The 25,742-nt window shown below is 48.8% G+C and overlaps 1 protein-coding gene across 1 annotated transcript in view; it reads right to left on the bottom strand.

Moving 5' to 3' along the window:
- The window catches only part of dmd (dystrophin), a 192,242-nt gene that overhangs the window by 85,604 nt on the left and 80,896 nt on the right, over window positions 1-25,742 (bottom strand). Inside the window, exons 20-39 of the mRNA XM_064311559.1 lie at window positions 24,243-24,484; window positions 22,439-22,622; window positions 21,726-21,871; window positions 19,222-19,434; window positions 18,559-18,672; window positions 18,263-18,418; window positions 17,776-17,946; window positions 15,724-15,906; window positions 13,766-13,900; window positions 12,980-13,152; window positions 11,628-11,808; window positions 8,708-8,869; window positions 7,133-7,243; window positions 6,527-6,700; window positions 5,892-6,047; window positions 4,868-5,038; window positions 4,135-4,314; window positions 1,980-2,102; window positions 827-1,161; window positions 206-237 (exon numbers count right to left, since the gene is read on the bottom strand). Of these exons, the coding sequence (XP_064167629.1) occupies window positions 206-237; window positions 827-1,161; window positions 1,980-2,102; window positions 4,135-4,314; window positions 4,868-5,038; window positions 5,892-6,047; window positions 6,527-6,700; window positions 7,133-7,243; window positions 8,708-8,869; window positions 11,628-11,808; window positions 12,980-13,152; window positions 13,766-13,900; window positions 15,724-15,906; window positions 17,776-17,946; window positions 18,263-18,418; window positions 18,559-18,672; window positions 19,222-19,434; window positions 21,726-21,871; window positions 22,439-22,622; window positions 24,243-24,484 (3,342 nt within the window). The remainder of the gene's footprint in view (window positions 1-205; window positions 238-826; window positions 1,162-1,979; window positions 2,103-4,134; window positions 4,315-4,867; window positions 5,039-5,891; window positions 6,048-6,526; window positions 6,701-7,132; window positions 7,244-8,707; window positions 8,870-11,627; window positions 11,809-12,979; window positions 13,153-13,765; window positions 13,901-15,723; window positions 15,907-17,775; window positions 17,947-18,262; window positions 18,419-18,558; window positions 18,673-19,221; window positions 19,435-21,725; window positions 21,872-22,438; window positions 22,623-24,242; window positions 24,485-25,742) is intronic.

The raw sequence follows: 25,742 nt of genomic DNA, 5'->3' as shown, positions 1-25,742 counted from the left end.
ACAGTAAGCCACACATTACACATTCAAGGTTACACAAGCAAACCACACAGGATACACGTCCACTCATCCACACACAGTATGGCTCAAACAACACTGGCTTATGTAACGCACTCAGGTACACCCACTATCTGCTCAAATGCTGATTGAACACTGGACCCATACATTTACCCTCTCTTTATATAAAATATACATGATGCACTCAGACTCATCAGCGCAAATGGGAGTCCAATTTCACCACTGAGTTTTGAGAATGCAGTTAGTGGGAAGTTTAGAGTGGAGTGCAGCTTCCGAGAAACCTAAAAGAAAGGATTCCATTCAGCTTTACAGAAATGGGACGTGCTTTATATAAACTGAAATATAATATGCAATAGGCTTCACCAACATTCAAACTATTGCCATTTTCCAATCGCCCAACATGATTTTTTAAAAATACACCGCAGTAAAATATATTTAAGTCATATTTATTAAATAGTGCAGAATGTTCAATTTCCACCACAGGAACATGCAGGGGGGTCCCTGGAGGTATTGGGGGGGGGGGGTCCTGCTGGTATTTTTATTATCAGAATAAAATCAGCAGCCAGTATAGAGCCGAGATGGAAGAGTACCTGAGTCATCTGTGTACATGCAATCAGATTCACTTTAACTGATAAACCCAGTGGTGAATAATAACTAACCCCAGCAGTCTGAGGTCCTCCAGGGTCAGGGCTGGGGACGCCCCTACCACAGTGCGGTGAGACTGAAGTTTCACTGCAGTGTGCTATTACAGTACAGTAGTACAGTATTCAGACATTCATAAGCAGTATTCTGAGAGTGAGTACAGTTTTGCTAGTGCGTGACTGATGTCAGAGTGACAGCACGGCAGTGTCCTACACTCTGATTGGACAGATGACAATAGTGTGACAGCACGGCAGTGTGCAACACTCTGATTGGGCAGATGATGACAGAGCGACAGCATGGCAGTGTGCAACACTCTGATTGGGCGGACCGTACCTGCCCAGTTCTGATCCGGCGGGCGACCTCCTCAAAGCGCTGGTTGAGCTGCTCCACTTTGGGCTCCACCTGGGCCCGGCAGTGTTCCCCTCGGTTCTTTATCAGGTCCTGGGCCTGCCCCCGCACCGCCTCCACCTTCACACGCATGTCCTCCAGCTCCGCCCGCAGATTCTGAGGCACGGAAAGAGCGGAAGCCTTTAAAGAGCAGGTTATTGGAATGTTTTTTTTTTTTCTTTTCCAAAACTCTATGGTTCTAGAACTCCAGTGCTTTCAGTTACCAGTAGTGACCGTTACATCAGAATTTTAATGTTCAGGTAAGAGCATTCTAATCACATATTTGCAATCTTACACCTTAAAGGGCTAAGAGGCAAATATGCCCAAACATAGTGCAGCGATGTAGCATAATGGGCAGGGAACAGAGCTTGCAACAGTAAAGCCATTGCCGGATTGTATACTAAATGTGTAATCTAGCATTTAGAAGGCAGCCTCCAACACAGCTTGAATTCTTTTACATACAATCAGTTTTTATACAGCTGGGCATACGCTGCAGCAATTCCGGATAAGCACCTTGCTCAAGGGTGCAAGCGCAGCGCCCCAGCTGGGAGCCCTACCTACAACCACAGGGCCGCAAGTGCCGTTTGCCGACCCTTATTACAATCATTACAATCACTTAGCAGAGCCTCTTATCCAGAGAGACCTACAGCAGCGGAGAAAAAACCGCGTTCCTCCAAGGAACGCAAAAATGGCGCGCGTCACCAGGAAGGCACAGCGGCTCGTTTATAATCAGTAAGTGTAACGGCATGTTAAAGGAACATTATGCTGCATTGTTGTCAATCAGCTCCCTTTAGGAGGGGAATCAGACGTTCCCCTTTAACACGGTCACAGGCTGGGCAAAGACGCACACGCTCAGGTGCGAGCGAGCACAGCGGAAGCGTATAAAAGCCACAGAAGGGACGCGGCGTTGGAAAAAGCCACCTGCTTTCACGCACCTTAAGCACCTGGTCGCTGGAGGCCGGGGTGTCGGACTCGTCGAGCAGGATTTCGGCCCGGTACATCCAGGCGGTGATCTGAGCGATGTTCTGATCCAGCGACTCCATCTGCCTCTGGTAGTCCTGTGTACAAGAAAGGGTTCACCTGTCACAAGGTCCACTAGAACAAAGGTAACCAACCCTGTTCCTGGAGAACAACCCATAGGATTTCACTCCAACCCTAACAAAGCACGCCTCATTCAACAGCTAGAGATCTTGTTGACCTGCTAATTAATCGAATCAGGTGTGCCAAATTAGGATTTAAATGAGAACCAGCAGGATGATAGTTCTCTAGGACCAGGGTTGGGTTACCACTGTTCTGGAGCAACAACCTTCGGCGTCTGCGTCAGTAACCTCCACTGTACAGTAAGCTTTTTTTCCCCCAGAAGCCCCATATGCCTTTAATGTTTTGTACATTAGCTATGATAAATATATCACACTTTGCCCTATGACCAAATTACCACAGACAGTCAGGTCCATGAGAGAGCGCTGCAGTTAAGAGAAGGTAAAATAAAATAATGTAGCATCTTTGCTAATGACGCTAATGCGCAGGCAATGGTTCCAAGTAACAAGACAATTATTACTCCCCAAACTACAGCTAAATGGGGCTGGATGCAGATGACTCAACCCAACGAGCCCGGAAGAAATCTCAGCTGCTGACTGCTGAATATTTTGCCCATCTCCTCCTAAGCTCTCCCACTCATCCCCCGCAGCCCAGTACAAATGTGTCTCAAACCCCCCCGATACAAATCCCTCTGTGTGGCCCGGGGTAAAATTACCCGCCACGGAACTTTCTGTACTGTGATCCCATCTCCTACACGCAGCCCTCTCTCTGCTTTCCCCCTGCCTGAATAAAGGGAAATATACATAAGGAGTGTTCGTCCTGGACAGCATGGCTAGCACATCGCACATCAGAGAGACTCTGAAAACTGGACTTTAAACATTTATGCCTCCGAAAGTCTGAGGGGTACTGACAAATAAAACCACGCGGCAAAAGGGTAAGAACACGTCCGACCTAACAAAATGTTTGATTAGTCACTGGAGTGATGTATGGCACCTGATGTGCACGGTCTTCTCATGGAGTAAAAGTTCGGCAAAAAACGGTTCAGAGTGGAAAAAACAAGGCTGTTAAAAAGTGGTTTTTCTTTTAGTTAGTAAAGTCATCAATAAAAAGAGCCAGGATCAACATGAAGAAATAGCACTGGTACCAGTGTCGCATCATTTCTAAGGACACCCAGCCATAACACCATAGAGATCACTGAGAGACATAGGAACAGTCTGGCTGACAGGGTAGAGTACAGAGAGTTACTGAGAGACAGAGACACAGGAACAGTCTGACTGACAGGGTAGAGTATAGTGAGTCACTGAGAGACGTGAACAGTGTGACCGTTAGGGTAGAGTACAGAGAGTCACTGAGAGACAGAGACACAGGAACAGTCTGACTGACAGGGTAGAGTATAGTGAGTCACTGAGAGACGTGAACAGTGTGACTGTTAGGGTAGAGTACGGTGAGCTATTGAGAGACACAGACACAGGAACAGTCTGACAGGGTATAATACAGTGAGTTACTGAGAGACACAGACACAGGAACAGTCTGACAGGGTATAATACAGTGAGTTATTGAGAGACACAGACACAGGAACAGTCTGACAGGGTATAATACAGTGAGTTACTGAGAGACAGAGAGACACAGGAACAGTCTGATAGACAAGGTAGAGTATAGTGAGTTACTGAGAAACACAGGAACAGTCTGACATGGTATAATACAGTGAGTTACTGAGAGACAGAGACACAGGAACAGTCTGATGGACAGGGTAGATTATAGTGAGTTACTGAGAGACACAGGAACAGTCTGATAGACAGGGTAGAGTACAGTGAGTTACTGAGAGACAGAGACACAGGAACAGTCTGACAGGGTAGAGTACAGTGAGTTACTGAGAGACGGAGAGACAGGAACAGTCTGACAGGGTGGAGTATAGTGAGTTACTGAGAGACAGAGAGACACAGGAACAGTCTGATAGACAGGGTAGAGTATAGTGAGTCACTGAGAGACACAGGAACAGTCTGATAGACAGGGCAGAGTCCGGCGCAGGTTGACGGCCGTCCCGCGACTCACCAGGAGCAGGTTGAGCCACTCCTCGCTGCGGGACGTGACGGCGATCCAGTTGCAGTTGAGCAGGCTGACCTTGTCCTCCACCAGGCTCTCCTGCCCCTTCAGCAGGGCCTTCAGGGCGTCGGCCAGCTCCATCACGCTCCGCAGCTGAGGCTCATGCCTCTCCGTCTCCTTCTGCGTGGCCTGGAGACGGGGCGGGCGTGTCAACCGGGTGTGTGTGTGTGTGTGTGTGTGTGTGGTGTGTGTGTGTGTGTGTAGGTAAGACAAGGTGTGTCAACCGGGGGTGTGTGTGTGTGTGTGTGTGTGTAGGTAAGACCAAGATGTGTCAACCAGGTGTGTGTGTGTGTGTTTGTGTGTGTGTGTGCAGGTAAGTCCAAGGTGTGTGAACCAGGTGCGTGTAAAGGTAAGACCAACGTGTGTGAACCAGGTGTGTATGTGTGCAGGTAAGTCCAAGGTGTGTGAACCAGGTGTGTGTATAGGTAAGACCAAGGTGTGTGATCCAGAGGTGCGAGTGTGTATGTGTGCGTGTGTGTAGGTAATACCAAGGTGTGTGAAGACACAAACAGGTGTGTGACGCATAGCAGGCAGGGTGCGTTAAAGGGGAGAGGGCCGTTAGATAAGCCTGTAACAGGTGTGTGAGAGGGGACAGGTGTGCATGTGAGGTGTGAGACACAGCTGAACTGAGTGTTGAGTGGTCGTGGGAGAGCGAGGACAGGCTGGAGATGCAGGTCCTTACCTTGGCCCAGGCCACTTCAGCCTCCAGGTCCTTCGGCATGCCCTCCACGGCCGACCTGCGCGTCAACTCCGCGTCCGTCGCCGCCAACCACTCCGTCAGACTGTTCACTTCCTTGCGCAGTTTCCGTGACAACTTCAGACTCTTCTCCAACTGTTGCTTTCCCTCAGTCACCTGGTCACAGACAGCTCCCAATTAGAGAGGCTCCCTGGTCATTCAGATACCCATTCCACAGGTGGCCACTGCCACCCCAGCCACCTCCCCTTGGACACGCCCCTGGCAATGCTAATCCTAAAATCTCATTTCAGACGTTCTCAGCATAATTTGGGGCAATACTAATGAACCTGAAGGCACACAACAACAAGCTGCTGCCCTCTTCCATAGATCACAGCATTCTACTTTCCAGCATGTATTTGCTCCTACACCAGTAATTATGCTGCCACCTGGTGGAGCTGGGGGGCAATGCAGCGAGCGACAACGGAGGGGGAAAATTGCCGTTTGAGAAAAACCACTCACTTCTTACAAAGCACAATCAGGAAGATGAGCAATCACAGCCGAGGGGAGACCCCAAATTAACAACACTGAGTAGCAGTAAATAACTGGTAGGTGGGTGCGAACATGACAAATGAAGGGGGGAGAGAGGGCAGGAAGATGAGAGGTTAGCATTTGCTCAGAGAGTGGGGTAATTACACTGAAACAGCATCTGGATGGAGAGTGGGGAGAGAAAGGAAAACCAAGGAAAGTGGAGACTTCTTCACTAGAACTGGAAACCCTGTACAACAGTAATGTTTGGATGAATGTAAAATAGTGAAAAACTTTCACGTCAGATGAATTGCTAAGGAACTGTATAAGGTTACTCCTCAATATTTCAAAGTGTCTAGGAAAGCCCTGCCAACCAAATCAAAGAAAGTAGATTTTTGATTTTCACCCTGTAGAGGTGATTTTTCTGCAGAGGGAACTGGGGGGAACGGGTGTAATGGGTGCTCAGGGGCAGGACTGGCCCATCGGGGCCCCCTCACGGACTGACCTGGGCCCCCAGATCGTTGTACAGCAGCTTGAGAGCGGTCAGTCGGTCGTCCAGCTCTTTGGGGTTCTCGGTCTGCTGCCTCTGGACGATCTGGCGCCCCGTCTTTATCACCGTCTCCACCTCGCCCTTCACCTCACTTAGACTCTTATAGAACTTCTGCAGGGGGAGAGGGGGGGAGAGAGAGAGAACAGGAGACACTCAGTCTGTGAGCCACAAACCTCCATTTACTAGTCATTATACCTGCAATATTATATTCAGGCTAACTCCTCTTCTAAAACTGCACTATAGATATTTGGTTCTATGGCAAGGCTGCTGAACCCAGTTCCTGTTCCTGGAGAGCTGCCATCCTGTGGGCTTTCATTTCAACACTAACTTGGCACACCTGACTCTACTAATTAGCATCTCAAGGAGATCTCTGGCTGTTGAATGAGGTGTGTTTTGTTAGGGTTGGAGTGAAAGCCTACAGGACAGCAGATCTCTAGCTGTTGAATGAGGGGTGCTTAGTTAGGGTTGCAGTCAAAGCCTACAGGACAGTAGATCCCCCTAGGACAGGGTTGGGCAGCCCCGCTCTATATAAACTGGCAGGCTGAAACGCTGCACGGCCGCGGTTAGCATGCGCTGTTAGCTGCGCGCACCATGCACTGGTCCAGCTGCGACTGCACCACGTCCTGCTCCACGCTGCGGATGCCCAGCACCCCCAGCTGCGTCTTCACGTCGTCCAGCGCCCGCTCGCAGTCCTGCAGGCGCTGCTCGAAGTTGGCCGGCCTCTGGAAGATGCGGAACTTGGTGGTCACCTCCTGGAGCTTCTTCTGCACGCGGGAAAAAGAAGAGGAGATGCTTTCACACGATGTTTTCTACCTTCAGACAGCCTCAAACACACACACGCTTACACACACTTGATGCAGAGCTACATATGTTGTGTGTTTGACCAGTGTCCCTGGCATGCATATCTCACAGAGCTGTAGAGCTCTAAGTCAGCTGTGTTTATGATGCACCTTTTTTGCTGTAAGACACAGTACTGGCTCTCACCTGTGTGATGATGTGCTATATCTGACCAGGTTTTCGAGCATGTTTATCTCACCTGTGTGATGATGTGTTGTAAATCTCACCTGTGTGATGACGTGCTATATCTCACCTGTGTGATGATGTGCTGTAAATCTCACCTGTGTGATGATGTGCTATATCTCACCTGTGTGATGACACGCTATATCTCACCTGTGTGATGACACGCTATATCTCACCTGTGTGATGTCGATCTGAGAGCGCACCCTGTCGGACGGGTCCCTCGCCTCGTTCTTCTTCTTCATCTCCTCCAGGCTCTGCTCGTGGCTGTTCAGCTCTGCCTGGATTTTCTGGAAAAGCACATCCACAGTCCGCACTCTGTACGCTGCGGCACTGCCGCTGCGCCACAAGGTGGCACTGTTCTCCGAGGGAGAACTCCTCCAGGCAGAGATCCTCCGGCGGTCGCTATCCCATCCTCCCTCAAAGTCAGGACCACCCCACTCCCCGCCCCCACCCCCTTCTCTCCTCCGCTACTGTAATCTAACACGTGCCCCGGCTTTCCCTCTCGCAACTGTAAAGACAAGCAGGAAGGGCCGGACAGAGGCATGATGGGAATGCTCGGAGGACGAGATCCCGGTGTCGTGCGCGGTAATGAACGCGCGGCCGTCGCGTGACGCGAGAGCGAACGGGCGCGCCCCGGGGCGCGGCCAATACAAATCTCCCCCTGTCCTTAATTGTGCGCTGCGCCGGAGGACCAGAGCCGGCTTTGGTAAATAAGCTCATTTCGGCGCTACGAGCTGACAGTGAGTAATGGCTCCCTCACACGCAACACGGCCCATTTTTAGCAGCAGCCTGTGCTTCGCTAGACGCACCTGCGCTCAGCTTGCAGGGCCTCTAATCCGTCAGGTTTACACACACACACACACACACGCTGGGGCCTCCCCGTGCTCAGCTACACGCACACAGATACAAACACGCATGTATGCAAACACACGCACACACACACGCTGGGGCCTCCCCGTGCTCAGCTACACGCACACAGATACAAACACACACACACACGCACGCATGCGCACACACACACACACGCTGGGGCCTCCCCGTGCTCAGCTACACGCACAGATACAAACACGCATGCATGCAAACACACACACGCACGCACACACACACACGCTGGGGCCTCCCCGTGCTCAGCTACACGCACACAGATACAAACACGCATGCACGCAAACACATGCGCACACACACGCAAGCACGCAAACACACACACACACGCTGGGGCCTCCCAGTGCTTAGCTACACGCACACAGATACAAACACGCATGCACACAAACACATGCGCACACACACGCAAGCACGCAAAGACACACACACACAGACACAAACACATACACACACACATGCATGCACACATACACACAGACACAAACACATACACACACACATGCATGCACACATACACACAGACACAAACACGCATGCAAACACACACACACCCACACACGCACACAAACATACACGTGCGCGCATGCACACACACACACACCCCCACACACAACCAGACATATAGACACATGTAAGCACACACTCATGTACGTGCATGCATACACACCCATACACACGCATAGCACACGTAAAAATACACACACAGCACACAGCACACATGAAACGCATCAAGCGTGTACACAGAAACACTACTTGTTTTCTCCGGATCTAATTTCCTGTGCAGATGAGTTTCCCTCCCTCCCTCCCTCCCTCTCCCTCCTCTTCCTGCCTCTATGTCTCCATCCTGTCCTCCCTCTTCTCGAGCTCACCTGTGCCTCCTGTGGTATCTGGCTGGCATCGATGTGGTCGGCGATGTAAGAAGACAGGTGTCGGTCAGTGGACTGCAGAGACTCCTGGATGAGACGCAGGGTCTTGTCGTTCTCCTGGGCCCACTGCACACTCTTCTCCAGCTGCTGCTGCCTCTGCACAGCCTGAACGAAGCACAGCGCAGTCACAAACAACGCAGCTACACACACAACTCAGCTACACACACAGCGCAGTCACACAACCTAGCTACACACACAGCACAGTCACACACAACTTCACTACACACACAGCGCAGTCACACACAACCCTGATACACACAGCGCAGTCACACAACTCAGCTACACACACAGCGCAGTCACACAACTCAGCTACACACACAGCGCAGTCACACAACTCGGCTACACACACTACACAACCCTGCTACACACACTACACAACCCTGCTACACACACAACCCTGCTACACGTCATGCGATCACAGGCAACCACACAAAGCTAGACCTCACAGACCCACACCACAGTGACTGAATGCACGCCACAGTTATCCCTGCACAAAAGCCTGGCGTGCGATGTCACGCCACGGTCTTTAAAAACTTTTACAAAGGCGCACTTACTCCCGGAGGACTAATGTAGCCGACATAGCGATCTACTCTTCTGCAGGACGGGCTCCTCATCGTGAAACTTCTGCAACTCAACAGCGACCGACTGAGTCCAGCATTACACTAAATGCCAGTCTTACATCATAATCCGCGTGATGCGCCAAGTCAGCAGGTAATCCACAGCGTGATTAGCTATTAATACACCTGCGCAGGAATACTGCCCAGGATCTCACACCGCAGGTAACCACAGACACAGCACTGGAACAGGTACCCAGGTGAGACTTTTATGTGCATCAATAAAATACGGCAAGCATTCATTAAGCCCTGCAGCTAGCAATATGAGCACCATCTGCCTAGAGCGCAGCTGATGTATTCAAATCATATTTCCACCCAAACGTACTTATGCCAAATAAACTTGTCAAAGTAAGTATTGATCGTTTCTCAGAGAACAACTGCGGACGGCCTTTAGCACCACACTTTAGAAAAGATCTCTTGCCTTCTACTCCCCGTTATATATCTTCCTGTCTGTCTCACTCCTTCTCAGGTCTCTGTTCATTTCTCACTCTATCCATCATTTTTAGGAAGGGGGGGGGGGGGGAGGTGCCCGTGGGGATATTCCGGGATGTTCCGATATCCAATATTTTCCCGACGACGTGTCGGTTCTGGCGCGGATGCGGGTGTGTTTTCAGGAAGCCTGCTTCTCATGCAAGCGCTGGGAACGCGCTGGATCTCCCCATAGCCGTGTCACGCTCTTTCAAGCAAAGCAACCACCTGGGGTTGTAAACACAACTCGCGTATGTGGAGAATAAAAATCTTTAATTAAGCTTCAAATGAAAACATTTGTATTATTTATACATACCCGCTCCCAAGTCGTACCATAACCAGCTCATTAAAACGGTTGCACTGACAGAGTAGGCTACAACCAGGCAAACAGCAAACAAAAGCAACACAAGCCGAAGACTGCGAGTAACGTTTTTTTTTTTTTTACGAAACTGACACATCGTACTCCAAATGACACGCTCAGAGTAAAGTTTTACTCATGTGAAATGCACAGATTCCTCCACCATTCACCTCCACGTTTCCAAGCAACGCAGACATCAGACGCCTTGGCCCCTCTCCCAACCGCTGATCGAGACTTTTAGACCGTCTACCATGTAAAAACGCCCTGCTGTTGTTTGAAACAAACATCGATCAAGGGCGCGGTTTTAACCAAAAAAATAAAAAAAATTGACAGAGGAGACATATCCCAGGACCGAATGTCTTAAAGTGCAGGGCTGAAATGTTATCCGCAAGCGAATGGATGGATGTGCACGAAGGCACCGTCAGAGCCCGCTAAAAGCTTTCTATGAAAAACCTCCCCGCTGTGGACAGAGACTCAATGTGCTCAGATAAGCCATCTACAGTGGAAAATAACACAGCCGATAATACGGAGTATTTACACGCCGTTACATGTATTATCGCTGATTCTGCGCAGTTTCCTCCTTTGCCCTTCTGATTGTCACTGTAATTTCTGCTAACGCTGGAACGGTTGCTCTAGGACACTTCAAACAATGCATACCGCTCGGCTGGGGGCGAAGCACTCTCAGATGGTTAATCAGATTTGTAAAACTGAATTTCCCGGAGCTATTTTCTAAACGTAAACTTTTGCCAGACATTTAGTGTTTTCCAAAACTTGGCTCGGATTTTTATGCGCGCGAGCTGTGTTTAAAGCTCCGCAGATTTACTTACTGCAGATGATTCCTTTTGTTTGCATCGCCCCTTCAATTAGTCTTCAAATCATTTTTTATGCTTTTAGCACTTTGTATTGCAATCCTGCATGAAAGGTGCTCTATAAATAAAATTTGATTGATTGATTGATTGATTGATTGACTGATTGATGGATGCGGTGAGCATATGTTGTAGCAGTGTCGCGTTTCACACACAGGTGATTATCGTCAGTAATAAAATGACACAGTTGGCAGGTACGCACCCTTCATTTTGCCAATTGGATGCCCAGGATCTTTACAGTAAATGTGCATGTGGCATATAAACTAACATTCCTGTCATCTTTCTGGTTATTCTCCGTGTCTATATCTCTCAGTCACTCTTTCGCTCCACCTCTCCATCTATCTGAGCACCATCTTCCTTCCTTAGTCTGTCTGTCTGTCTGTTTGTCTGCCAGCCTGCCTCCCTGTCCGTCCACCTGTCTGTCTGCCTCCCTCCCTCCCTGTCAGTCAGTCAGTCAGTCAGTCAGTGCATCTTTCTGCCTGCCTGCCACTGTATCTGTCTGTCCATCTGTCTGTGTGCCTGTCCCACCCCGTACAGTATGTGCGTTCTGTACTCACATACACTTGCGTGCCATTGGAGAGCTCGACCAGCTTCTCTCCTCTATAGATGATGAAGAGGCAGGGCTGCTTCATCTCCTGCCGTTTCTCCCTCAGGGCGCTGGCACTGCCAGGCTCACCTCCAGTCACCAGCGCCACCACGTCGGGGTAAACTGATGCCCCACGCGGCTCGGCTAAACAGCTTTAATGCTAATCTGTCTGTGCGTCCGTCCCTGACCTCTTCAGTGAATCATACGCTAATCACGCACCAGGACACAGGATACAAGAATTAAAGGACATGTACGTGAACCGAAGAGTCTATCTGTACGCTAGTCACATGCTAACTGAGCCAACTGGACCTGATGCAACTGACCTGAGGGCTAGCGCTTCCCTCACTAACCTATATTTCATTTAAGACAGTGAGCTAATGTTCAATACAGAATGCTTGCGAAATGGATGTTACAATCGCGGTGATCCAGAATAACGTTTTTTTTTTTTGTTTGTTGAGAAAGCGATCCCATTTCCAAATGAATTTTTCTATAACAAATTGTTAAATAAGATTAATTTAATATGCACTCTTTAAAATGTAAGTAAACAGGCTGCCATCTGTTAACCTGCCACAGCTTGCAGATCATCATAAATAAGCATATGGTGAACTGGCTTACCAGCTCTGCTGCTCTTCTGACTGCCAAGTATAGGACTTGGACTCTAGTTCCTTAAGATCAGCCAATTCACTTACTAGCCTGCTGAAATCAGTCTGCAAATATCTTCCGAGGATACGGACATCTTGTTAGACCAAATTACTGGTGAGGCAGAATGGCTACATAGTATTAGAACGCGGGTGGGGTGGGGGGGTTGACCCAGGTCCTGGAGAGTTGTGGTTTCTGCTGGTTTTTGTTTTTACTCTGACTAAATTGACCAATTGATCACACAGTTGACTCACCTCGCCTGGTTTCTACGATCTGAGTTGTTGCATTTAAGGTGAAAACAAAAACCAGCAGACCCTGTGGCCCCCCCCCAGGACCAGGGTGCGCCACCCCTGCGTTAGACTCATTGTGATCTAGCTCTCCCGGTATGTGCTTCAGTCTCTCCTCTGTAAGATAGCGCAGCAGGAATGCTCATGGGGAGATAATCACCCAAACAGTGCATATAAGTCCAGGCACAGCAGGACATTTCTGATTGCCAGTGCTGCACAGGTGCGAACATTCAACAGAGCGAGTGTGTGAACCTGATGTGCTATTTTAATGCCTGTGTGTGTGTGTGTGTGTGCGCGCGCGCGCATGAGTGTACACGCACGTGATTCCCAAAAACAGCACTGCTCACTACGTTTTTTCCATCCCTCCTTCCAACACTTCTAGCGGCAGAATCTCCACCAATCGCGTCGCCGCTCGCTCACCTGCCGCATAAGCTCCTCCCAGCGCGCGTTGAACGCGTCCAGCTTTTCTTTGATGAGGTCATCCAGGACCCCGCCGTCCATCAAGGTCTGGGCCAGCTCGTTGATCTGGGTCCGATTGTCCTCGGGGTGACGGAGCAGAGTCTCCAAAGCCTGGGGAGAGAGAGGAGGTGAGGAGGGGCCAAGCAGAGCTTTGGGGTTATTGAGAGGGGGGTATGGGGTGTGTTAAGAGAGGTATGGGGTACAGCAGTGTGAGCTGGTTCCGTATGAGGGCTACAGCAAGTTCTGAAGGCTTCAGTAAGAGTGTAGTAGTTTTTGGAATAGCTATTTTAGTTCTGGGTACAGCAGCTTCATTGTTTTTCAGTTCAGGTACTGAAGTATTTTGAATGGGGGAGTCTATGCTCAATTTAGCACTCTGGTATAGTAGTTTCAGTTCTGAATTTGGTGACAGTAGTTTCAGTTTTTGAACAGGAGGACTGTACTTTCAGTTTCTGAATTGGAGGTCTGTAGTTTCGGTTTTGAACTGGGGGATCGTAGTTTCAGTTTTGAATTGGGGGATCGTAGTTTCAGTTTTGAATTGGGGGATCGTAGTTTCAGTTTTGAATTGGGGGATCGTAGGTCCAATTTTTGAATTGGGGACTGTAGGTTCAGTTTTGAATTGGGCAACAGTAGATCCAGTTTTGAATATAGGCGACAGTAGTTTCAGTCTGAAATGTGCCAGTTTGGTGGTAGGGAAGGGCAGGTGGGGTGTTCTTTCGAGCCTCACATCCAGCGCTTCAGACATCTCCTCCGCTCCTCCCTGGATGTTCTCAACCTCGTGCAGTTTCTTCTCCAGCTGATCCAGAAAGCTGTTCTCCTGCTTCAGGTAGGAAAGCAGCTCCCCCCACAAGGCCCACACTTCCTGCAGACACACACACACACACACAGACAGGAAGTGCACCTGGTTATTTCAGTCAAGCCATCAAAGGAGCTGGGAAACAGCCCAAGAGTTCTACTTCTAGTAAAAAAAAAAAAAAAAAAAGTGACATCACACAGCCACGTGGCATATGGCTTAACTTCCTTCCACAGTGGGAATAAGCCCTGTTTTATCTATGGGACTGAAATGTGCGTGGTCCTCAAAATGATAAGAATTGACACCAAATCCCCTGTCCAAAAAAAAAAAGAAAAAAACAATTAAAACTGGGAATCTGAAGGATTATCCGGAATGTTCACAGGAGAGCAACAAAGAAACCCTGCAGGGCTGAATTAGTGTAGATAATACAGAGCTATATAATCCCCCCCACCCCCAGCTCAAAAGTACTGCACTGTACAACTGCTGTCAGTCATCTCGTCATAGCCTGAGGAACAGAGCATAATCACTCTGCAACACAGTCTGACACAGTCGGAGGTACAGACTGTAATCACTGTGCAATAAAGTCTGACACAGTCTGAGGTAAAGACTGTAATCACTGTGCAACACAGTCTGACACTGTCAAAGGTACAGTGTCATCACTGTGCAACAGACTGACACAGTCTAAAGAACAGGGGGTAATCACTGTACAACACAACCCAACGTAGTCTGAGGTAGAGAGTGTAATCACTGTGCAACACAGTCAGAGGTGCAGAGTGCAATCACTGTGCAACACAGTCAGGGGTACAGAGTGTAATCACTGTGCAACACAGTCAGGGGTACAGAGTGTAATCACTGTGCAACACAGTCAGAGGTACAGAGAGTAATCACTGTGCAACACAGTCAGAGGTACAGAGTGTAATCACTGTACAATACAGTCTGACACAGTCTAAAGGATAGAGGGTAATCACTGTGCAACACAGTCTGACAAGCGTGAGGTAAAAGTGTAATCACGCTGTGCAACAGTTTTTTGCACAGCCTGTCTCTGTCTGTCACAACCTGTGAAGTGCAACATGCCTGTAACCGTCCTCTCTCTCAAACAGTTTTACTGAGCGATTTAGCTGTCACTCAGGTACAGTGATGAGGGACGTACTGCGTGCTCGTATTCACAGGGAACCAGGTCCCTCCTGCTGCTATACCCTACAGCTAGACACTGAACCCCAACTCGACAGCACAAACCTGCACAAGCTGATATTGTGTACGAGCGTGCCACGCAAGCCACTGTTTATAAAGCTTTCAAAAAGCAAATATTTAGAACTTCTCATTATTAAAATGTTTTTTCCCGTGTTTGAGATTTATGGCTTTGTGCTGGTAATCAACTGAACTTCCCCATATAAATCTTATGCAATGAATCCCAGCATGAGGTTTAATGTCTTTCAGGTCTTATTCTGAGTTTTTGCATTTACTGTATCTGATTATTTTCACTCTAAACGAATGTCTGAATTAAAATGCACACATTTATATTGCATGCCAGTTTCCGCAGTCTTTGATTCACTCGTTCAGCTGCGTGCTGCACTGACAGCTCAGTCCTCCCATCACTCTTTTAACTACTGTAATTAACAACTGGAAAACGACTGCACAGCGGACTTTACAACCAATCAGAGCAGGAGCTTCATGCAAAGTGACGCAAGTCAATAACCAGAGGCAAAGACTAACACAGCACAGTGACACAGGCCAATAATCAAAAGGGAATGGTTAAAACACAGTGACACGGGTCAATAATTCCTGAAGGGAACAGGAAATGCATCGGTATTGAGCTGGGCTACAGGGAAGGGTGGCTGTGCGGTGCGTTAAGCATAAGACAGTAGGTATGAGGGTCAAAGGTCAGAGGTCACCTCCAGGGTCTTGCACTTCCCGTTGAGCCGGCTGCACAGGCGCTGGTAGTTGTTGGTCAGGACCTGCAGCTCCGCGGTCAGGGCCTCGTGGGCGGCCGGGGGGGCCTTGGACAGGAAGTTGTTGACCGTTTCTGTCAAGAGGTTCACCTTCACTTCCTTCTGAGCCACCTCTTCCTGAGCCCTCTGTGTGCGTGTGTGTGTGTGTGAGAGAGAGAAAGGAAAAAGATATATATATAAACATCCAGTACTGTGCTAAAGTCAGAAACCACCTTTTCTTTTATTCACTTTCTAGCGAAAACAGCCATCAAGTGAAAGTTAATTATTTTTCATTGTCAGAAAATAATACAGCAAAAAACATATTTAACACAAAATTGCACCAAAACCTCCACAGCTATGAGCAATATCAAAACTTTCAGTATTTAGTGTCCACCCTTTGCCTTTATTACAGCTTTTATTCTTTTTGGGAAACTCACTTTGAGTTTTCCAAAGAAATCTGCAGTGATATTGTTCAATGCTTCTTGTAAACACCTCCAAAGTTCACTCTTAGAAGTTGGTTGCATTTTCTGCTCCTCTCATTCCAAGTAATCCTGAACACATACAGTGATGTTGAGGTCTGCACTCTGGGGTGGCCAGTCCATTGTCCTGAGAACACCAGCAGCTTGATCTTCTTAGCACTGTGCTTGGGTTCATTATCTCGCTGTAGAATGAATTTGCTCCCAATCAAAGTTGTCAGGAGGGCCCCGCATGATGTTGTTAAGATTTATTTGTATTTATCGGCATTCATAATGCCTTCAATAAAAACCGAATCGCCAACTCCAGATGGTATACAGCCCAAACTTGCATTGATCCTCCACCATGCCTGACTGACGATTGAAGGTCCAAACTTGCACTGATTCTCCACCAAGCTTGACTGATGACTGCAGACATGGTTCTGAGTCTTTCAATGCTTCAGTGGCATACATACTGCCTTCTCTTACTTCCAAAAAATCTCAAATTTAGGCTCATCAGTCCATAAAACCTTACTCCTTACTCTCAGGTGCCCAGTTTCGATATACTAGTGAAAATTTCCTTCTCTTTTGTTTATTTCTTTTTCTCAGTAATGGCTTTTTGACAGCTACACATCCTTTCAGATGCATTGCATTGACTTGTCTTCTCACAGTGGAAGGATTGACAGAAATACCTGTGCATTTCTTCAGATATGAAGCAAGAGTGCAGCTTGATTTTTCCTGTCTCTCAAAGATAATATCTTTAAGCCCCGTCTTTGTGATGGTGATAGTTTTGTTGGTCTACCAGTTCTAGCACGGTTGTTAGGAGTTCAATTTTCTCTGTATCTTGCAGTAATCTTTTCAACTTTCATTTGGTAAACTCCTGTTTTTCAATTATTTTCCTTTGACTTTCATGTTCCGTAAGCAGTTTAATTGTATATAATCTCATTAGAAATCTTTAGATGCTCATGACAAAGATCTGCAAGACAGCTAAGGTGTGTTTGGGTAGTTCTTTGTATTAATGTCACTGTTGAAGGTAAAGGGTTCATAAAGGTATTGACACTTTTGGTAACAACTTTTGTTGGGAGGACACAGCTGATGGAAGACTTAAAGTGGTAGTAGGGTGCACAACTGGGCAAATCCTGATAGATTATTATATATAGTGGTGGAGGCTTTTCTGTAATTTTCTGTTAAATATACTTTTCCTGCATTGTCTGACACTGAAAAAAAAATTTGCACCGAATGGCTGATTAGACTGGAAATTGAATAAAGGAAAGGGTGGACTCTGACTTTTGCAAAGCACTATACATACATACAATTATTTACTACATTGTTGTGAGAGATTCATTCCTGTTAAACTGCAACAGGTAAGAACAGAACCGTAATCAAAACTGTTGTCATGGATATTGCTGGGGGTACCACCAGCTAGACTGGCAAGTCTGCAGCGTTTCAGATACAGTATGCGTATAGCAGCCAGTATGAGCATCTCCAGGGTTCCTTCCTGTAATATGGCGGTGAGTGAGGCCTTGCTGTCCTGGGGGGCGGGGGGGGGCAGGTCTGGTCTCACCTTCAGCTCGTCCACGGCCTTGCGCAGCTCCTCTGGGGTTTTGTACTGGAAGTCTCGCTCCAGGAACTCCTCCTCCGCCTGCGTGATCCACTCCTGCATCTCCGACAGGTCCTTCCGCAGGCTCACCGTCCGGTCCAAGCCGCCCTTCAGCGCCGACTTCTTAGCATAGGCCTGGAGGGGCACCGCGAGGAGGTGGGGGGGGGGGGGGTCAGTCACAAACAGTGGTCGCTCACAGAGAGGGGTCAAGTCACAGACAGTGGTCATTCACAGAGAATGGTCACTCACAGACAGGGGGCAGTCACAGAGAAAGGTCCCGCACACACAGGGGTCACTGATGGAGGTTTAACACTCACAGAGGGGAGTGACTCACAGGTGTGGGTCATTCAGAGAAAGGTGTGACTCAGAAAGAGGGATGAGTCACAGGACAAGTCGATCTTTAGATTCTGTTAACCCGGCCACACGTTTGCGGGAGGCTTGGATCGTTTACCTGCTTGCAGATGTTCTCCCACTGGGCGTTGAGCTCTGCGATTTCCTTCTGCAGCTTGCTGCCGAACGCAGGCTCCGCCTCCCTCTTCAGCGCGAGCCCCACCTCGTTGATGCCGTTCAGGCTGGGCTGGATGGTGTTGATGTCGTTCACCAGGGCCTGAGCAGCACAGGTGGGGGCGGGGTGACACAGGTAAGGTCAGATGCAGGAGAGCGGGGATTCACAGGCAACCCAGCAGGGGGCAGGGAACACTGTGTCCTGCAGGCACGTGCACGTGCACAGCGCTGCCTCTCTCTCACCGTGCACTGCTCCAGTTGTTTCTCCAGCGCCTCTGAGTCACCCAGGGCTGGCCACTCCTCGTTCAGGAACACGTCCACCTCAGCCATCCACTTCCGCAGCGTCTTTGTGTCGTTCTGAAGGGAACATAACGGGACCTGCGTGAGTCTCTCCCTCTCTCACATGCACGCACACAGGCACGCGCGCACACACACACACCCACGCGCGCACACACACACAGGCACGCACACACACACGCACGCACACACACATACGCTCACACATACACACACATACGCACACACACACACGCACACACGAGCGCACACATACATACACTCACATACGCGCGCACACACACACAGGCACGAGCACACACATACGCACACAGGCACGCACACACACACACACACACGACTACGCCACACACAACACACACACACGCACACACACATACGCTCACATACGCGCACACACACACACATAGGCACGCGCGCACACATACGCACACAGGCACGCACACACGTATGCACGCGCACACACACACACATGCACAGGCACACACACACACGCGCACACACACACACGCACATACGCTCACACATACGCGCACACACACACACACACACCCACGCTCGCACACGCACACGCACATACTTCCCTCTCTCGGTCCGGGGCCACCGTACCTGGAACTGCTGCAGCTTGTCCATCAGGCCCTGCAGGGTCTGAGCGCGCTCAGACAGCAGCTCCGACAGCTTCTTCCAGCGCAGCGCCAGGGGCTCCAGCTCCGCCCGGAACCTGTGGCCCACCTCGGGGGGGGCCTTCTGACACACCTGCTCCATGGTGACCGTCAGGTAGTCCAGGTCACTCTGGTGCTCCTGCAGCCCCACCTGCAGGGCCTGGGGGTGGAGGCAGGCAGACACGGTGCATTAACAGACAGACAGACAGACAGACACAGGGACGCTGACTTATACTGTACGCTGACTAATATCCACAGATTAGAGAGATCAGAAATCTGGCATAAAAAATTGTGACAGTACAGAGCAATAATCAAATAACAAAAACAAAGGAACACAGAATAGCAGCTGCCAAAAGCCTCCAGAGCTCGTCGGCTCTTTTTAAATTCCCCTCATTTTCTCAATGCAAATGTTTCTTTAACTGATCAACAGCCTGTCCAAAAAGTTGTGCACTAACAATGGCTTAGCTGTCAAAATGTCAGTCTCGCTCCCAGTCAGTTGCTTTGCCTAATAAGGCAAAAGTGTAAAAATGTGAAAGAGAATGTTTGTGAGAGTACTACACCTGCCGTACGCAACACGGTACATGGGAGACAAGACGGTATACTGCGCTGAGCCTGGTGGTGACATCACTTCATTTCACCATGATATCATTTCATCGTGACAACAGAGGTCCGCAAGTCACAAGCTTCCCAACCGGGAGTTGAACGCATCATCGGGATCCGGTTACTTCCGGTACCGTCAGAGACGAGAATGTGGGGAAAGCAGCCTCCGAAACGGCACCACACCCGACCCAGGAACGGGGACTCACCACCAGCCTCCAAAAACAGGACCACCCCCTGACACGGGAACGGGGAATCACCACCAGCCTCCAAAAACAGGACCACCCCCTGTCACGGGAACGAACGATCGCCATCAGTCTCCAAAACAGGACCCACCCCTGACCCGAGAACTAAACATCACCACCAGCCAACAAAGCCACAGAACAGGTGGCAACGTCCAAGTCGGCACTGCCCCGATGGAAGATAAATCAACTCACGAGGCACACTGAAGATGGAAACCGATGAATTAATGCCTCGCACCTGTAGCACTCAACGAACTGAACCGCGCCATAAATCATGTCGTTGACAGTCACTCTCATACAGATGGTGCTGAAGAAAAAGACTTGTGGCGATAGATGGATGTGACAGTGACCAGATACGATATCCTCCGTGAGATGGTAGGCAAGATCGCTAAAGCTGGTGACTCAAGCCACACAGAAACAACCGAGTGAGAACAGAGTTTTTTTTTTTTAGTGGACTCCACAGAGCAGTGAAACGCAGGCATGTCCTTATTAGTACTTAAAGAGACACTGCAGGGCTGCTGGCAGTGGGTAAACTGCGCCTCAAAGAGGTTTCAAATAAAAAAGGAGCGAGTGATCAATACAGAATTCAATCAGAAAGTTCAGTGGAAGGAAAAAGGGAGGGACGTCTGTGTCCGGAAGCTAGAGGCGCATGTATAAGCAGCGGGGGCAGAGTGTGAGGGACGCTGCGTTTGAAAGCTGTTCGGGGCCCACAGGTAGACAGGTGTAGGTGCGCCTCGGGAAGCAATTCATTATTTGTATTGTACAACACTGGGGGGGGAACTTTTAAAAAACATTTTTTTAATAAATCGTACAAAAATGCACATCAGGCGATTGGAAACCTGAGCATGAACGCAGGAACCTCAGCCGCCCGCCACACAGAAGGAGAGAGAGAGAGAGAGAGGGGGCTATAAATAAAAGGGCCGATAAAAGTGTGTATAAAAAGCCGAGGTGCCACAGGAAGAGGGGGAGCGCGGCGGAGGCTGAGGGAGGGTGGCGGAGCGAGGCGGAGGCAGGCGAGGACGACCGGCTGATAAGAAACCCGCAGCCCAGACACAGCAAAGCGGGAACAGCACACGGCTCTCACACACGTCTCTACAGGCGCACTGCTCGCGGTAGGCCTTCACAGAGAGACAGAGAGTTAGCGAGACAGTGCTTGCAGTAAGCCTTCACAGAGAGACAGACATTGAGAGACAGTGCTTTTAGTAAGCCTTCACAGAGAGACAGAGAGTTAGCAAGACAGTGCTTTTGGTAAGCCTTCACAGAAAGACAGACATTGAGAGACAATGCTTGCAGTAAGCCTTCACAGAAGGACATACATTGAGACAGACAGAGCTTGTAGTAGGCCTTCACAGAAAGACAGATGAGACAGCTTGCAGACTTCACAGAAAGACAGAGATGAGACAGTGCTTGCAGGCCTTCGCAGAAAGACAGAGATTGAGACAGACATAGCTTGCAGTAAGCCTTCACAGAAGACAGACTTAGAAAGACAGCGTTTGAAGTAGGCTTTCACAGAAAGACAAAGAGATTGAGACAGACAGGCAGGCAAACAGACAGAGAGACAGATACACACGCATGAAGAAACGCACACACGCACGCACACACGCACACACACCTGGATGTCCTTGAGCCGCTGTTCCATCACGGGGTAGACAGTGACAGCCGCCGAGGGAACAGACAGCTGGGCCTCGCACTGCTGAAGCCAGGCCAGCAGCGACGTCACCGTCTCCTTATACCGCTGCGGCGGCAGGCTCTCCTGGACTGAAAGGTAGAGAGGGAACCGGGGAACAACGGAGGGGGAGAGAGAGAGAGAGAGAGAGAGAGAGAGAAAACGAGTGATCAAAGACGAGCTTCCAAAGGACTTTCCGCTCATCTACATGACAGCGAACCGCGCGTGATCCATTCCACAGAGAAGTACGGGTAGACACCGTTCCCTTCACTCACAGGCCCTTCAAAAGCAACGGAAGTAAAATATGCTCCTCCACCAATCCCATCTGAGCGTCAGGATGAATTAAGACCTCACACTTCTACCCTCATTATCAGCAGCCTCTTATCCCTCAATCCCTCCCCAGCAAGTACAGCTGATCGCACAGCATCTACGGCTGAACGCTCAACATTTGTAGCTGAATGCACAGCATCCACAGCATCTACAGCCGAACGCTCAGCATCTACAGCTGAATGCATAGCATCTACAGCATCTACGGTTGAACGCACAGCATCTACAGCTGAATGCACAGCATTACAGCACACGTGCCACAGTACAGCAGCCCGCTACCCCCCCATACAGCACCCACCCCCCGGGCAGGATGGGACGGGCGAGCCCCTCACCCAGCAGGAGCTGCCGCTCGCGGGCCCGCAGGTCGGCCAGGACCTCCCTGTAATGCTCTGTGAAGGCGGTGATGTCAGCGTCCAGAACGACGGGCGCCCCCTCCTCCTTCTCCCGCAGCTCGTTCAGCTGGTCCTTCAGCTTCTCCACCTGCGGCTGCAGGGACGAGAGGCGGGCCAGCTCATCCTAAAGATGGAGGCAGGGACAGAGGGAGAGAGGGGGGGAAAGAGAGAGAGATTATTTGTATCAGCCAAACATTTATTACTGCTTGAAATGTAATAATTTTATCCAGACTGGTCAAAAAAAATCACTATAATCAAGCCAAGGCTTTAGTTGGATGTGCCGCCAGGGAGACCCACCAAACTTATTTTTCACACAGGACACTAAAAAATAAGGGATGTTCAGACGCTCCTGTCTGGTACACGACTAAACATCTTATCTAGAGGTTTTAGTCATCTTCTCTTCCTCGCTGTCACTTGCGTATGTCAATTGATGGCGTGTATCTCAGCCTAGCACATTGTGATCATATCGGCAGAGGGTAATTTGGATTCCAAAATTTAAACAGAAATTTAGGACACAACTTAAAAGACATAAAATACAGGGATGTCTAGTTATAAAAACTGTCGGTAATTCCAAAATGCAATAAATTGGACACAAACTGGATGTACAGGCCTACATTGTATACAGGCTAGAGGCTAACTGGGTATATAGGGTAGAGGCTAACTTGGTAAACAGGCTAGGGGTTAGCTAAGCATACAGGCTACAGGCTAGCCGGGTACTGACGCTACAGGCTTGCTGGGTGTACAGGCTAGAGGCTAGCTGGGTGTAAGGGTTGGGGATTGGTTGTGAATATAGGCTAGAGGCTAGCTGTGTATATAGGCTAGAGGCTAGCTGGGTATATAGGCTAGAGTCTAGCTGGGTGTACAGGCTACAGGCTAGCTAGGTATAGATGTTACAGGCTTGCTGGGAGTACAGTCTAGAGGCTAGCTGGGTATGTAGGCTAAAACTCAGTATAACAGACAAACCTCATCACTTCATCATTCATCAATGTCCACTCCCAAAATTCAGTAGAGTGATTGCATTAAAGAGCAAAAGCTGATTTAGCGATAATATTCTGAAGCTTTTTACTCTGGGCTGCATACTGATCATGCCCGAATATTCACATCTGCTCACTCACATTGTATGAAACGTTGCAGAAAATCAGCCCTTTTAAATCCACATAGACTTTTATGTACCCCCATTCACACACATTATAAATGTTATAACAAAGCCTCACATAAATATACACTCTTCATAGATCATACCACACGCATACACACACTCAAGACAGCCACATATCTACATCCACACTCACGACATCTGTATGCACAGTATACAAGCACCTTCATGCACACACAACTCATAAGGCCAATATACCCTTACAACAGCCATACACAATAATAAATAAGTAATAAGATATGCCAGAAGGCATTAAAACAGGACTGCCCAACCCTGTTCCTGGAGATCTACCGTCCTGTAGGTTTTCGCTCCAACCCTAACAAAGCACACTTCGTCCAACAGCCTGGGATCTCCTCGAACTGCTGATTAGTAGAATCAGGTGTGCCAAATTAGGGTTGAAATGAAAACCTACAGGACCATACATCTCCAGCAACATGTTGGGCAGGCAGGAATTACAGCAAACAGAACAGCATGGACACAGCACCACAGGCAGTCAGACGGACAGACGCACAGACAGACAGACGAACAGACGAACGGACAGAGAGACGGACGGACAGGCCCTGTTTTTCGGGCCGCGCCCCCCCTCACCCTGCAGCGCTCCAGCTGAACCCGCAGCAGCTCCGGGTCGCAGGCGGGCGGCTGCTGCACCTTCAGCCAGTTCTCGGCGGTCAGCACGGCCTGCTCCAGCTGCTGGAACTGGCTGTAGAAGGCCAGCACCTTGGTCTGGTAGGCCAGCCAGGACAGCCGCTCGTCCAGCAGCGCGCAGAACTCCACCCAGCGGCTGTTCAGCTGCTCCGCCGCCTGCTGGATGTCGTCCGCGTGCTGGCCGTCTGGGGGAAGAGCAGAGAGAGTACCGGGTACCAGGCGGCTGTGGTACACTGCCGTAAAAAAAACACGCTGAAAAACAGCAGCAGACTCCCCCCGTGGAAAATGACTGAGACTACAGTAAACTACCGTACCCTAACAAAATTATTCACACCCTTGATGAAGATGAACAAAGGAGACTGTGTAAAATAAATAATGCAAGCGGTGAGCTATATTTTACTATTCAAATGTGGAAAATATTAAACTTTAATAATTATTCAAAGGAATTAAGCAAAGTAACGCTCATAACTTATTTTGTGCCTCAAGCATAATACAGTCATTTTTCTGCATTGCTTTTTGAGACTGGTGAGCAAGCCGGGGGTATCTCGGGCCATTCCTTCATTTCAAATCATTCAGGACCTTTGGTTTGAACTTCTGAACTGCCCTCTTAAATTTACACCACAAAATTACAATGGGGTCCCCTGGGGAGAGTCCAGTGATGGCCACTGCAAAACAGTCAACCTGGATGGTGGTCAGTCAACCGTATCTTGGTTTGGTGTTGAGATTCATAGTCAGTCTCTACCCAGAAAAGTACCCATTTTAATGCAGATGTTTCAGTTGGATTTTATTCGCATGAATAATTAAGCTTGTGACAAATTGTGACATATCTTCAGAGCAGTCTGCCACTGGAACGGAGAGCAAAACCGCAGCATATTTTAAAAAAGAAACTCAAGACATACATCTTTAGCCTGGCCTTCGCTTAGGCAATGTCACTTTGGTCTTACACCTTAAATTTATTTTGTTTTAAGTCGTTATAATCGTGTTTTATTGCATCTCTTTGAATCTGGCTTTTTCCTTTCCTGTTTTTGTTTCAAATTGTCTGTTAAAACTGTGAAGCACAATGTATTGCGCATGGTGTACAAAATGTGTTATATAAATAAAGGCTATTATATGGTTTTGGGGGGAAAAAAAAACATATTTCGGGTTTCATGTTGTGCAATTGGCGATAGTGTCGCCCAGGAATGAGAGGTTTCAGTGCGTAAGGGACCACATTTTATTGCTATCTAGCGACCCCTGTTGGTCGATTGAGTGCCTGTGGGCCGCATATGAATGGTCTTCCTCCGACTCCACTATATACAAGCTTAGTTGTAGTCTGCGGTGTGAAAAGAAGCAGTTTTAGAGGAGAAAATTAAATAACAAATAAGATCTTTTTCTCTTAGTATAAAATAATATAATTTTCCCATTTCTTGAATATATAGATCATTACCTGCATTGTTTATTTTA

Source organism: Anguilla rostrata, chromosome 15 (assembly GCF_018555375.3).
Source record: "Anguilla rostrata isolate EN2019 chromosome 15, ASM1855537v3, whole genome shotgun sequence".
Taxonomy (NCBI): Eukaryota; Metazoa; Chordata; class Actinopteri; order Anguilliformes; family Anguillidae; genus Anguilla; species Anguilla rostrata.
The sequence above is the reverse complement of the archived record's forward strand: the minus strand, read 5'-3'. Positions and strand labels throughout refer to the sequence as shown.